This window comes from Monodon monoceros, unplaced genomic scaffold, assembly GCF_005190385.1.
Source record: "Monodon monoceros isolate NGI ecotype Baffin Bay Population unplaced genomic scaffold, NGI_Narwhal_1 Super_Scaffold_8, whole genome shotgun sequence".
Taxonomy (NCBI): domain Eukaryota; kingdom Metazoa; phylum Chordata; class Mammalia; order Artiodactyla; family Monodontidae; genus Monodon; species Monodon monoceros.
The window spans coordinates 55,251,486-55,266,776 of NW_021703785.1; the positions used below are offsets into that span (position 1 = coordinate 55,251,486).

The window sequence follows — 15,291 nt, forward strand, 5'->3', positions numbered from 1 at the left end:
AATGAGTTTGTTTTCAGGAAAGTGGAATAATATTTTGCTCAAAACTATGGTAGTCATAGTTGGGGTCCAAGTTGAAGCTCATATTCCTAAATTAATTGCAGATTTTGACCTCAAGTGGTATTTTCCCCCTCCTTTGTTTGGTTGGTATTCGTTGGCAACCAGTCAGGAAACTTACTGAGAAAACTACCCTTGGAGTTGAAATTAACTTGTTTCTGAGCCAGGTGAGAAGGAAATAAATTGAACTGATTCTCCAAATGTCTGTTAATTACTGTTTTGATAAGTGCCATTCAAATTAGGTCCTTTTCTTTAAAGGCAAAGATCTTGTTTTAATTATTTTTATATCCTTAGTACCTAGGAAATTTCACAGATGGTGTACACTCAATCAATGATTGTGAATCCAAAGCTGAACAGTTTTAGTAAATAATATAGATTGATCTGAAAGCATCGATTTATCTGTTGGGTGCCAACAGGTAGGTCACCTGCGTTTTACAGAGATGTCCTAAGACTCTACTGCTGTCAGCAGCCAAAAACCTGACTTTATTCCTCAATCCTGACACAGTTACATCAATACCGCTTACTGCTCAGAGGAGCGCAGGCATGATGCAGTCATTAAAGAGCAAGTTACCAAACGCTTCTGTGGTGCTCTTAGGAGAAGCAATTTCTAGAAATGTATCTGGTAATGTTTGATTATCCTTTTGATAGTTTACCTAATAGAGCAAACACTTAAACAAGACCACCCTGGAAATTCAGAATAAAGCACAAGTAGTAGAAGAGAAAGCAGCAATAGTTATTAAATAACACTTAAAATCTTGTTCACTTCTGAGAAGAATTAATTTGAAGTGCAGCAAATACCAGCAACTTTGTGAATATTGCAAAATGGCATCTATGAAAAAGCAGGATTGAAAAAGTTGTCAAGTATTTCTTTTAAGTATCTTAGCAATACAGATTTCATAACACTGTCTTTAGTGTCTTTTTGTTATTGTCATCCAAAACGTGTATTATGGTAAGTTTTAAAGAGAATTTTTTCTTTATGTAAGAGGCCATTATATTCATCCAATGTTTCACTATTTAGAGCTATTTTTTGTTTACAGCGACAGGTAACCAACTCATGCCATCAATTAACAACATAGTAGCAAGTTTTTCACTTGCAAATAGAAGAAAATTTAGATTTATTTATGGCCTCATTGTAATTATACAATAAAAGCTAATTATTTTAAAGACATATAATTTACAATGTTAAAAATAATATCATAAAGCTCACAGCTGAAATGCTGTCAGAATATTTTTAAAGTGCACGTTTTGTGGCATTGAACCCTGCTTTTCACTGACATAATAAAATGAGGCATATAGATATTATTGTTGGTTCCATTAGACTGGCCTAATCTTTTCCAGTCTCCCTATTTTCTTTTCTTTTTCCCTTTTCCTCCCAGATAAGGGGAAAATTGCTCAGTGTGCCCTCCGCAGTTGCCATGGCAACCAGTCCATCACACACAGCTAACCTTTTCATTCACTGTGTTGATATTATCTGTAGGAGCATCTTCTGAATGTTGTTTTCCTAGAGCAACCATAGTGCAGTCGTTATCTGTTGTCTTGTCATCTTCCTTTGAATTCTTTCTTTGTCCCATTTGGAGTTGACTAGACTTGTAGGCCAAGGCCGGGATAGTGTTCACTAAAATTAACTGCAATGGTTTTTTATTTTCCTTGTACTGACACTGAATATACCTGGAAAAGGCCGACCTGTAGGTCTTATTGAACAGTGTGTACACTAGAGGGTTGACCGCTGAGGAGAGGTAACCGATCCAAACGAACACATTGAGCAGGGCTCCGATGACATCCTCGTTGCAGGACTCTTTGCAGATGACGGCCATTATGTTGGTGATGAAGAAGGGGCACCACATCACCACAAACAGAAAGAAGACGATGCCCAGCACCTTGCAAGCCTTCTGTTCGTTGCTGATGGACTGCATAGTCCTTCTACCGTAGGAGCCTGGCTCCCTGTGGATGGACCGCTGGAAGAGCTTTTCTGAAGACAGGGAGCTCTGAGGCAGGAAGCTGAAAGAAGCTAATTTGGCCCGTGTTCCAAGATCACTCACACACAGAGTAGCTTCTTTCTGGAGCGACTTGATGGTTAGAAAGTAGGTGATCACCATGATGGTTAAGGGAATGAAAAAGGACACGAAAGAGCCAATCAGGACAAAGTTATCATCGGCGAGTAAGCAACTCCCTTCCTTAAAGACCTTCGAATCATCCTGGAGCCCAAAGACTGGTATTGGCATAGATATACCTGGAGTTGGACAGAAAATGAAACATGATTATTAAGGAATTGAGTATATGAAGGCAGGAGCATCACCACATAATGGTTGTTCACAGGATTTTATATTAGCATTGTTCAAAACTTAACACAGGGACTTCCCTGGCAGTCCAGTGGTTAAGACTTTGCCTTCCAATGCAAGGGGTGCAGGTTTGATCCCTGGTCGGGGAGCTCACATCCCACATGCCTCGTGGCCAAAAAACCAAAACATAAAACAGAAGCAGTATTGTAACAAATTCAATGAAGACTTTCAAAATGGTCCACATCAAAAAAAAAAAAAAAATCTAAAAAAAACCCTTAACATATGCTTTCAAAGAGAATTAAAATTCCCTTGGACTTACTTATCTGTTTTATAAATATATATTACATAGTTCCTTATATTTACATTGCCCTATATAGACAATCCTTTACTCATAAAGAAATACAATAAATCTAAGTTTAATTTTTTTCATGCTGTATTTTTCTGATTATAACATTATACTTATTAACTGAAGAAGAAACATAAAAATTACCAAATGATGCCACCACCCAGAGATAATCATCATTAACAATTTGATGATGTTTATTTTAGGTACACACACATACACACACACCATGCACGCACATTTAAAAACAAATGCAGATTCTATTTCATATATAGTTCTATAGCACTTTTTTTCACCTTATGTATCATGAGCATGGCTTATACAAATAACTTCATAAAATCAAAAACAAAATATATTTTCTTTCTAGAAAATTTGGAAAATGCAAAGAAGTAACAACAAGTAAAGAATAATAACATGTATTCTTGCCAGTCAGGGGCAACCATAATTTACTTTTCGTGTAGTTTTATTCTTCCATTTCCATGCATATATATATATGTGCTTGCAATATTTTATGTGCAGTTTTATATCTTCTTATTCCATTTAACATTAAATCATAAAATTGCACATATCTTAAAGTATTTTTGAAAAACGTGTTTTCTAAAGTGAATTTAAATTAACTTTAACCAATTTTGATTCTTTTTTAAAAATTTTTATTATGGAAAAATTGTAGCATATACAAACAACACAAAACAAAACAAAACAAAATCCAGCACAATGAACCTATTGCCCAGCTTCAACAATGATCAACTCAAGGCCAATCTTGTTTCACCCATATCCCTACTTGCTGCAACCCTCCCATGTTATTTTGAAACAAATCCCAGACATCATATCATTCAATCTGTAAACAGTATATATATATATACACATATATATACATATATATAAGCTATTCACTCTTAAAAATCCTAATACTATCACAATACCATTCCTACTCCTAAATAGAAATTTAATAGTTCCTTAATATCATTAAATATAGAGTTGGTGTTCACATTTCCAATGTCCCATAAAAGTCATTATATATTTTTAATAATATTTTTATAAGTAGCGCATTCCAAAGGGTGGATTACAAACAAATAAGCAGCCAGAGACTTTTCTTATTGACAAATACAAATTTGGGTACGTATTGAGACAAATATATGGGAACGTGAGTCGTGGTCAGTTGCTTTGTCACTCCCATTTGGGGAACCTGTAAAGGTCTTAGGCTCAGGCAGAGGAGGGAGCAGAGAGAATGAAGGCAACAGTTGGCCTCTAATCATGCTAATTTCTCCCCCATGATGATAGAACCAGCTGGCCACAACCACCATTGTACAGTTCGGGGCAAGTGGGAATGTCTTCCTCTACTGGCCTGGGACTGGTCAGGCCAGGCAATCATGTGTTTGTCATAAAGGAAAAATCAGGATGATGGAGAAAGGAGAGGAAACATGAATCAAATACTCTTTATGACTTAGTTTAAGGTTGCTTCCTTTGTGAAGGGTAGATACCACAGGGGCACCCTGGGATAGGCAGCAAAAAGTGTCTTCCTAACTCTTGCCCATGTTTTCAGCTTCTTCAGAACTGTATAATAGGGAGTGTCCTGGTCCCTGCTTCTGACCACCCTTTAGAGTCTAGTAAGTGGTCACAATCCAGCCAGGAACACAGGTTCATTCCAGAGGTGGGAGCTACCGCTTGCTTGACTCTTGCTATCCGTGGAAAAACTTCCTTTGAGGATCTATAATCTAACTTCTGCATACTCAGAACAGAGCTCATCTCCATCCAACTATGGATCGGACTGTCCTAACCTCGCGTCACCTCACACTGGCCATCCTTGCAAGGAGGGTACATTAGCTTGAGTTAATGTAATGCTTAACACAAATCTCCCTCAGTGACATTCGCCACTATCTTCACAGACTGAGTTGTCAATATCTGTCACTTGTCTGTGCAGGGCCATCCCAGGATTCGTGGAAGGTGGAGGCAAATGACGTCAGAGCCGTTCTTAAGGGCACTCAGTGTGGTTGATGACTCTTCATTTCCTTCATTCCTCTCTGTCCCTGGCCTGTTTCTGGGAACATTCTGTGGGCCAAGGAGAGATGGAAGAAATGTGGCTCCAAGATGGACATCCTCTGAGATTCTGGATACACGTCAGTTTTGCTTATCCTTCAAAAAACTCTTGATTGTAAAAGTTAAGACACGGTTTCCAAGAAGAGTGTTTTGTTGTTCTAATGTTTGAACATATTATCTGTGAAAGGTGTTGCCTGTACTAATCTACAGGATCTTTGTTAGTGTAGTTATTCACTAATTAGAACGGATGCAACCAGCATGCCTCCCTGGATGTGGCGAGGATAAAATGAATCAAATATGCAGAACACCTAGGACAGTGCTTAGTGCAGAGTAGATGTTCTACCAATGGTAGGTAAACATGAGAGTAGCTTTCTTTGCAGGATTATTCAGATTAAATACACTAACTTGATTTTTCTCTAATTTTGTTCTATTTTGCTTGGCTTGTGTATGCTGGACTATAACGTATAATAGATCTTAAATCAAACGAAGTTAAAAAGACTTTTGGCTATTGTCTCTATAGTTAATAAATAATGATGTAATTATTATCTTCTGCCAGGGTGGCAAAGGGTCTCGATCCATTTTAGTTTTGTACAGCTAGAACTGTAGATTGCTTTTCTGAAGTGATGAATTATAGCCATTATGATTAGTCATGATATACAGAAACAAAATATCAACTGTCCAAGAAAAAAGTATATGATTTTGTTATTCAACTCTTGGGTGTGCATTTTCTTGATTAATACAAAGGAAGTCACCACCTTGAGAGCCTTTTGCCCTATTTGTTTGTGACCTGGTAATTTATATAAGTGGCAATTCTCAATTACCAGAAGATAGGATTACCTAAAACACCAAAGTTCAGTCATTTGGAATTCAGATATGTACCGTGCCCTTGTTTGAAGAGAAGACACACTTTCTCTCTCTCTCTCTTTCACACACACACACACACACACACACACACACACACACCCCTCCCTCCAGAATGGCCCAACTTCTGTGGTCCGGGAGGGAAAGGGATGATGGAGCCATTTCACTGAAGCACAGATTCCTCCATTAGCTCCCTGGGATGAAGAGCCATTTTAAAGCAGCTGGGGCAAGAGGACACAGATAGGTCATCTACTAGGGAGACCTTGGTTTGGAGGGGCAGAATCAAACTGATTAGGTCTTTCAATGGCCCATTCCTCTTTATATGTAACAAAAATATCTTGAATGCTCTCAAATACCATTCTTTTCAGTGTCTTACTCATAGTAGATGGTAAGCAAGGGTTTAGGGAAAGAACACCTAGACAGTTAAAGCAATACTCTATAAAAGAGGGGGAGGAATTTATGGCAGAGAACATCTAGATAGACTTTGTGGGTACAATAAACAATTCAAAAATGAGCTCCTACCAAGAGAGACGAAGACACTCCCTGATAGCCAAGATTGTGGTCACAGCCATCTCCAGTGCATTAATTTTCTGATTGCTTTGTTTGATAATAGCTGCTTTTGGAGACCTGAGATCTCCTCTCACTTGAAATTTCTGCGTATAAAGCGTTTTCCTTTATGAACAAACAGACAGTAGCTTGAGCTACGTGACTCTGCATTTTGTTCAACATATATTTCTGAGGAGTGGAAAATAGCAATCAAAATTCAGTATGAGTATTGGATACTCCTTGCTCATTTTTATTTTTTTTTATTCAGACTAAGACAATGAAATAATAGGAAACATTGACACCCAGGAACATGAAGGCTCTGGCTGGTGTCTTTCTTTTAGGGTAGCCCTGCCTAGTCTTTGTGTATAAAGTTTGCACTTCTGGTTAACATGTTACCACAGTCAGGATAAATGGCTCTAACCCTGTAGCACTGGCTGTGAAAAGCAAGCTTTATTCTTAATCCTAGATTTTTACACTTTAATATTTTGGGACTGAAGGTATTTCTGAGACAGTGTTTCCTTGGGAAATAAGAAGGTTGATTTACTAGGGAGAGATCCTCTGATAGGGAAACAGTGGGAATCCCCAGGTCCTCAGGTCAGGTAGGAGGTGGAGAGGAAAGAAACAAATACCTCAGGACTCCCGTGAAAAAGACCAAATTTTGGTTCATAGGTTTAATTTCCCCTGAAACTACTACTTTCCCTTTGCATTTTAACACATGCTGAAATTTTTCAACTTATAAGTATGGATTTACTAGCAGTTTGACAGAAAGTGAATACTAAAGGCTCATCATCATACCACAGGGAGAGAGAGATTGAATATATAGGCCAACTGGGGCTGGGACTCACCATCCATCTAATACAGAGTTAGTTCTGAGTTAGCTCAAGAGTTGCTGAATTCCTTATAATTGATGGTCTGCTGACAGGGCAGGTGTACATAGCAGTGAAAGCGAGACATACATCTCAGTTACCCAAGAAATTGTATATTTCTTCTTAGATTAATTCTGAATATCTTTGACAATAAATCGTAACTTTTCAAAGTACTTTTACTTGTATTCATTTACTCTGAATTGATTTTTTTTTTTTACAAAATTGTAAAAATGCTAACCACATTGCCCTATAGGCAGATAAACATTTCATTATATAGAAAAACTGAGGTTTAGCAAGCTTAAGTAATTTATTTAGAATCACACAGCAACTTAGGGGGAAAATCAAGACTCAGTCTTAGGTTTCTCAGTTCTTATGGCTGGTTATTTTTATCTGCTTATTTGTTTCTTTAATGGTAGTTATAAAAGTCTATGATTATATCAGAGGTCCTTAACATCGGTTTTAGGAAGAGAGTGATAGCCCTAAAATCTGCAAAATTTGCATTATGTACACTGTTTTGGAGAAGATAGAGCCTTCATCAGATTATCAGAAAAGCTTCTGCTCCCAAGGCTGCTAATAACTACTGAATTATATCAACACCCTAACTATAGAACATACACACACTCACACACACACACACACACACACACGATTCTCTACACCTTGATACTTTCTTTTTCATTCTTTCATCTCAAAGGCGAAATTTCCTCCAGTGAGACATTATTTTTGAGGCCAGACAGATATTTTACAACTGAAATCCTTATAACCAACACCTGTTTTTTTTTCTTTTTTCAATATAGCAGTTGTTGTCAACTATGCCTGCATATTAGATTTACCTGGGGAGCTTTTGAAAATTACTTTGCCTGGGCTCCATTCCCAGAAGTTCTGACATTAGTACCTTAAACAATACTAATGTTCAGGTCCCACAGGGACATTATTATCAACACAAAAGAACACCCAGCTGATCCTAATCTACAACAAGTGTCGAGAACCTAAGAGGTATAGGATTAAAAGTGTAGTAAAAATGTGTTGATTTTAAAATAAAACCAAATCAAGTAAAGTTTTACAATTCTGCCCTTTGCCTTCATTAAACACATCTATGAATTTTCCAAGGGGCTCAGGCTAACTTCCCGCAGCAAACAGCAAAGGAACATGGGGAATTGATGGAGAGGAAAAGAAACCTGCCCTTTATCCCTCCCCCTTCCTGGGCAGGAGTTGTCCGGGGGGGTGGAAAAAAAAGGTGTTGAGTGAGGTTATGTTAAGCCCCAAGTCCTTGTTTCAATTCTTTGACTGTTATGACTGAATCTCCAAAAAGCTTTTAAAGTTTGTGTTCTGCCCTAGTCCATACATGATACTTGGAAGAAATGCTCAAAGTCTCCTTGCGGTACAAGCAGTCATGCACTCACTGCCCAGGAGCTGGTGGCCTTGGTTCCCGGTCCTTGCTTCCCAGAAAGGCGATTTCTTGCTCTTCTGACCCTCGCTCCTTTCCCATTGTGTTTCATAGCCCAGAAATTGTGCTTTTTTAAAATTTAATTTTTATTTCATATTGGAGTATAGTTGATTTACAATGTTGTGTTAGTTTCAGGTGTATAGCTGAAGTGCTTTAGTTATACATATACATATATCCATTCCTTTCAGATGCTTTTCTCATGTAGGTCATTACAGAATGTTGAGTAGAGGTCACTGTGCTATACAGCAGGTCCTTGTTGATTACCTATGTTATATATAGTAGTGTGTATATGTTAATCCCAATCTCCTGATTTATTCTTCCCCGTCCCCCCCCGGAAGTTGGGCTTTTAATGCGACGATCTTGCTCTGAAAGGTAAAGAAATTGAATTCTGACTTGTCAAACATGGATTGTCAGCTGTCACTGGGACACCTGAAAGTCCATCCACATCTCTCATCCCAGGCAGATTGGCGTCCACCCACCACCTTCTTCCCCTGACAATATGTCATGAAACCCAAACAGAATCTGAATGATACAACGGAATTTGAAAAAATTATCAGAGCCTCATTTTGTTGTTGGAATCACAATAAAGCTACTTTACAAATTCTTCCATTCAACTTGTCATCTGTAATAAGTGGATATCATCTTATCCACCAACAGAAAAGTGTTCTTTTCTAGACTGCATATTTAGCAATGTGCTCATGAGCAAAGGTTTATTTGCCAAAAAAATTCATCTCTGACCCACATGATGGAACCTCATCTTTAAAGAACTACATCCTTCCATTTGTTTAAAAGGGGGTAGATTTTGGAGTGATTCCTTCTGAAAGCTTGGAGAATGAAACTCACATGTGACACCTCATTTCAGAGACTCTGATCTAGAAGGTGTGTGTAGAAATGGTTACAGCGTCTGAAAAGTGAGCTTGTAGCAGGTGCCCTCATAATCCAGACCTATGGGGAGTCCGTTATTCCCCCATCCTCTCTCATCCACGGCTTCACAAAGCACCACATTTATCACATTACGTTATGAAGAACTACAGTGTCCCTAATGCTCGAGCCATTACCAACGATGGAGCCCACCCTACCCTACAAGGTCTCTGTGATCTGGTCTTAATGTCATTATTCAACCTTCTCGATTTTGACATAGCCATGTGGTGTGCTCTCTCTTCTTTATGTTATATCTTGAACTATTCAGGAGGGTATTACACGTAGCTCGACTTTCCAGCTAATCACATAGTGTGGTCTGGGTAGCTCCCGAGATCCCTCTGCCCCCACTGTGTCTTCCCCCAGTGGTGTGCTTGGTATACTGCAGTGTCCTGCTGCTAGAGTGAAGGGTCCCATTTTGTGTACCTATAGTACCTCGGTGGGTCAACTATTAATCCAAACTTGAGTTGTAGAGGCACAGAGATGCACAGCAGGGGAAACTCCTGAGGGCATGGGCATCGGAAAGAAGCCCATCATAGGAGAGAGACACAGAGAATAGCTTGGGATGCAGGTCAGAGAGGAATGTGGTGTCCATGGCATGTTGAGTTGTTCCTAAAAGACTTGAGCACCATGGGGGAGGGAAGATGCACTGTACATAGTATCTGGGAGGTATGGACTCACTTTTTCATTTTGCCCTGGACCAGTTCTGATGCCACCCATTCCCCTGAAATGCTCTACCAGCCCATGGGGGGGCTCCAGAATTTCTCTGTAGCAAGGACCTAGGGGTGGCAGCTGGCTGGGTGTGGGGAGCCAGGCAACCTGTCTTGTGGCTACATTTGTTTTTAATTTGACTGTTTGATTATTTGGGGGTGGTCTGGAGGCTGTAGATGGAGATCATGTTCCCAGACCATATTCTACGTTTCTTTTGAGACATATCTCATGACATCCTTCTTTCAAGACATCCCTTGTATGAAGCGTTCCCCAAATTATTTCTCTCTGTAATAAGAACTCCTTTTTTCTTACTCTCTAGTCCTTCATCACCTCCATAAATAAGTTACACTGAGCTAACTCACACTTCTAATGCCTTAGAATTTTTCTCTAGAAATGTCTTTTCAACCATGTGATGATAATCTTATTAATGGCAGGGATATCATTTCTTTTACTTATGGCAGGTCCCTCCAGCATCATGCAGCTCTGTTCATACTTGGAGCTTAGTAAATGTTTGTGGGATTAGTGAGCAAATGAATGAGAAGAAGAGAAAAGATAAGGTATTATAAAGGTAAAGTATAATCAATTTTATAGACACAACTTGCATTTCTGGATTATCTCAGAATATTTTCCTTAATTTTTGCCCAAAAACCAAATGAGTAAATGAGGTTACCAATTAGCCACATAGGGCAGAAAGAGGGAAAACTGATATTTATGTGACACTTAACGTGTATACCTTGTGAGAGAACTATGTATAGGATTAACCAGCACATGTGCTGACTACCTTAACAGCTAAAATCACAAGGGAAAAGATGGCTGTGAAATGCAGCACCTGAGAGAGAATCAGGAGACCTGGGTTTATTCCTGACTGTCCTAACTCATAGATCTAGAGCTGTTGTTTTTCTCAAAGCTCTCTTTCAAGTAAATTAAATAGGTATGTATTAGGAAACTAGAGCACGATACAGTGGGGAAAGCACAGACTAGGGCATCACAAGACACAGGTTTGCACCATCACTAGCTGAGTGACCTTAGGCTGCTGAATTTTAAAGCCTCCCTCTGGAAGGTGGAGATAATAAAAAGACGCCTTCCCTAATTTACCTACAGGGCTTTGGTGAGAAAACAGTGAGGTGATGTGTCAATTATTTTGTAAACTCTTAAGTTCAAAGTGATTATTATTAACTTGGCACTATGCTTGATTCTGTGGGTACCACAGAAGACCTTTGAGAACCTTCGTGAAGTCTAAGATCTTGTAGGGAAAATGAAATAGACACAGGTGATTTAGAAAGACAGCAGTGCAGGATAGAATGAGATCAAGAGGCAAAACAGGTGACGGGGATAAACACTCCTACACGATGTCAGAATGTGGTGATCATTGTGGGTTAGTGTCTCCAGGAAAGAGTTGTGTAGGGGACAGGATGGCTAAGCTGGGTCTTGTGGGTGAATAGACTCTGGACAGGGGTCAGGTCCAAAGGCAGGGAGACAGGTATATGATCGCTGTACATCGGGGGCCGAAGTGCACTTGGCCTTGCCGGGGCTGAGTTGAGCTGGGTTTGGCAGGCAACTGAACTCAGGAGTAAGCGCACATGCTCATCGGAGGCATCAAGCAGGTCCCCTGTCTGTGACAGCAATCTGTTTTAGTCATTCATCCAGTGATCAAATATTAATCGAACATACAGTGAACTAGGTACTTTAGGAATTGAGAGGAAGAAGCTGCTTGAGTCTATAATCACTACAGTTCAAGATTTTCGGCTGTCATTCACGAACTCATCAATCCAAGTCAAGACTAGGAGGAAGAACATACGAGGTGTAAACAGAAAATCTAGGTTTAGCACTGGCATCAAATTGTTAAAATGCAATCAAGGTAAATCTGTATCTACGCTGGATATTTTTTTTTAAGGCAGCTATAATGCAGGATAGCAGTTCTCAAACATTTTGGTCTCAAGACTCTTTTACACATTGAAAAATTATTGGGGACTCCAAAGCGTTTTTGTTTCTGTGGGTTACATCTATAAATACTTGTTGTATTAGAAATGAAAGCTGTGAACACTGAAGATAAGTTATCAATCCATTTTAAAATAAAATGAATAAACCCATCATATATTAACATAAATAATATTTTTTATGAAAAATACTTATGTTTTCCAGAACAAAACAGTGAGAAGAGTGGCACTGTTTTGCAGTTTTGAAAATCTCTTTAATGTTTGGCTTAATAGAAGACAGCTGGATTCTCACATATGCTTCTGCCTCAGTCTGTTATATTGCATGTCAGGTATCCTCTGGAAAATTCCCCTGCACCCTCATAAAAGGATGAAACAGAAGAGGGCAAATGACACTTTATATTTTCCCAGCTTTACTGAGATATATTTGACATATACCACTGTGTATGTTTAAGGTGTACAATGTGACGATTTGATACACATATATTTTGTGAAATGTTTACCACAATAAGGTTAGTTAACACATCCTTTACCTCACATAATTACCATTTTGTTTTTGTTACAGTAAGAACATTAAAGCTCTACGCTCATAGAAACATTCAAGTATACAGTAAGTATTGTTAACTATAGTCACCACGCTGTACCTTAGAGTCCAGGACTTATTCGTCTTAGAACCAAAAGTTTGCACCCTCATTTCCCCCAACCCTGGGGTTCCTAACCATCATTTTACTCTGTTTGTATAGATTCCACATATAAGTGAAATCATACAGTATTTGTCCTTCTCTGTCTGATTTATTCACTTAGCATAGTGCCTTCAAGGTCCATCCATGTTGTCACAAAAGGCAGGACACAAATATATATACACCATATTTTCTTTATCCATTCATCAGTGGACACTCAGGTGTTTCCATATCTTGGCTATTGTGAATAATGCTGTGAAGAACATGGGGGTGTAGATAGCTCTTTGAGATAGTGATCTCCTTTACTTTGGATATTATTATTACTATTATTATTATTAAAATAGTATTGACCTCCTTGGCTTCCCGAAAACATCCCAGAGATCCCTGGAACCCACATTGCAAGCCACTGACGTATAGAAGAAAAAGCCACCAGCTTCGAATCAGAAAACTCAAGTTTGGATCCCCTATGACCTTAAGCAAGCCACCTAATGTGTCTGAGCTTTTTCTCCCATAAAATGGGGGATTTGGGCTATCCCTGGTGGCGCAGTGGTCGAGAGTCTGCCTGCCGATGCAGGGGACACGGGTTCGTGCCCCGGTCCCGGAAGATCCCACATGCTGCGGAGTGGCTGGGCCCGTGAGCCATGGCCGCTGAGCCTGCGCGTCCGGAGCCTGTGCTCCGCAGCGGGAGAGGCCACAACAGTGAGAGGCCCGCGTACCGCAAAAAAAAAAAAAAAAAAAAAAAAAGAAGGATTTAATAGTATTCCCATTAAAGGATTCTCATGAGGACTATAAATGAGAATTGCTCTACTGTTTATAGTAAATACAGAATTGTCTAGCAGACAGAAATAATAGAGAAGAATGTTCGACAGCCTTTCTTAGTGTGCAGACCAGCTTGCTGTCGTCCTTGCAGCTTAGCTTAAAATCTGTCTTGCTTGCCTCTTTTGCACAGAGGTCCGAGAAGAGGGAACCAGTTCACTAGTCACTACAGGGCCATGTAGAGCAAGACCATCTCCCAGACTGGCTGAGAACAGACTCCTCGGCTCTGACATTTTCCACAACTGACTAAGTAGCAAGTGGTGAAAATTTAACGACCTCTTCTGCAGATGGTGACAATTAAGTCAACTGCCACGAGTACTGAGTAATGGGTGTGCAATGTGATATGACTTCAGAAAGTACATGTTAGGATTCACAGAGCAAGGATATAAAAGAGTTTTCTCCTGTGCACTTCCTCTGCGGGAACAAGGGCGGCCTGATGACATCTGGGGCTTCTTTCACAGGTGCTGGGATTCGTGGAAATCAGCACAAATGGCTTTCTCCCAAGGCAGCCCCAGTGAAAGGTGCTCAAAGATGGATCTACCACTGCTTGCTTTATCAGTCATGGATTTTGGTTTCAAGCAATAGAAGCTGATTGGGCTGATTTAGCAGAAAATGAGTTTAATAAAATGATACTGAGTAGTTCAAAGAATTCTTGAGAGGGCTTGGCTCCAGGCTAAAATTCCAGGAGTAAAATTGCATTGCCGACCTGGTCTGATGAGGAAACTTCTGCTGTTTTCTTTGTCCACTGAGCATCAGAGCCTCCTGCCTCGTCAACGTCACTTCTTTACTAGGGAATCAATTATGCAGCCACTGGGAACCTGATGGCCCAGCTACCGCCATGCTGGCAAAGACATCATATTTGTTCACTTTGCCCTTTTCCACATCACAGTTTTGCCAGGAACCACAGTTTTTCCATGGTCTTTGGGGGAACCTAGACCATGAGCCAATGTCCTAGCTACCAGGAAGGCTGGGAATTTGAGTTCTGCCTCTCGGGAATTTCTCCAAAGATAGAAAGGCTAGTTGAAAGAGACAGGCAGCTATGACTATGGCTGGTACGCATTTCACTGGACCTAGGTATGGCCGATTTGCAGCTGTTTTAATTGGGCTGGGTGTGGGGAGATGCCTCGTCCAAAGATGGCAAGGCTGGAATTTCTAGCCTTTTCCTCTTTTCCTCTTTTCCCTATGATTGTTCTCTTTCTCCATCATCCCTGCAGTCGGCATATGTTCAAGTATCTAATACTTAAAAGTAAGTCAGTCTGGAAATTACATACCAGTAGCTGTGAACCTGAATGCATACGGGACTAATGTAGTCATATAGCCGGGTTATGGGTTGGGGTATAAGATGACAGGAGAGTGGTGCTTGGAAAGCTGAACAGGACAATTGGGTTCAATTACGAAAAAACACATTGTGCAAGTCAAACCAAACAGATCTCTGGGCCAGACCGATTTTTCATTTTTCAATTAGCTTGGCATAGGTTTGGAGCTTTAAAAAGTGTTTTGGGGTGGATTCTTCCATATTCACATCTCTTATAGGCTTCTCATCTTGGCCTCGTTCTTGGGGTCACTGTCCCTGTCCTGATAAACCGACACTGTTTCTACCATAAGGCTCAAACACATTTTAATTTTTGTTCCTAAGTCCTTTGATCAAGCAGCATCTTTCTCAGCGTGGGTTGCAGATGCACTCCCCTTGGACTCAGATCAGTGCTGCTGCCACACAGGTGGATAGGCTCTTGTTCTGACAGGAACAAGGGGGAGGAGGGGGACACAGAAAGTCCCTAACTAGTGACTCCCGTTTTTAA

At 39.9% G+C, this 15,291-nt stretch overlaps 1 protein-coding gene across 1 annotated transcript in view; it reads right to left on the bottom strand.

Moving 5' to 3' along the window:
- Window positions 1–298: 298 nt before the first annotated feature.
- HTR2A (5-hydroxytryptamine receptor 2A) overlaps window positions 299–15,291 on the bottom strand; it is a 57,082-nt gene continuing 42,089 nt past the window's right edge. The window contains exon 3 of the mRNA XM_029209774.1: window positions 299–2,284. Within this exon, the coding sequence (XP_029065607.1) occupies window positions 1,485–2,284 (800 nt within the window). The 3' untranslated portion in view covers window positions 299–1,484. The remainder of the gene's footprint in view (window positions 2,285–15,291) is intronic.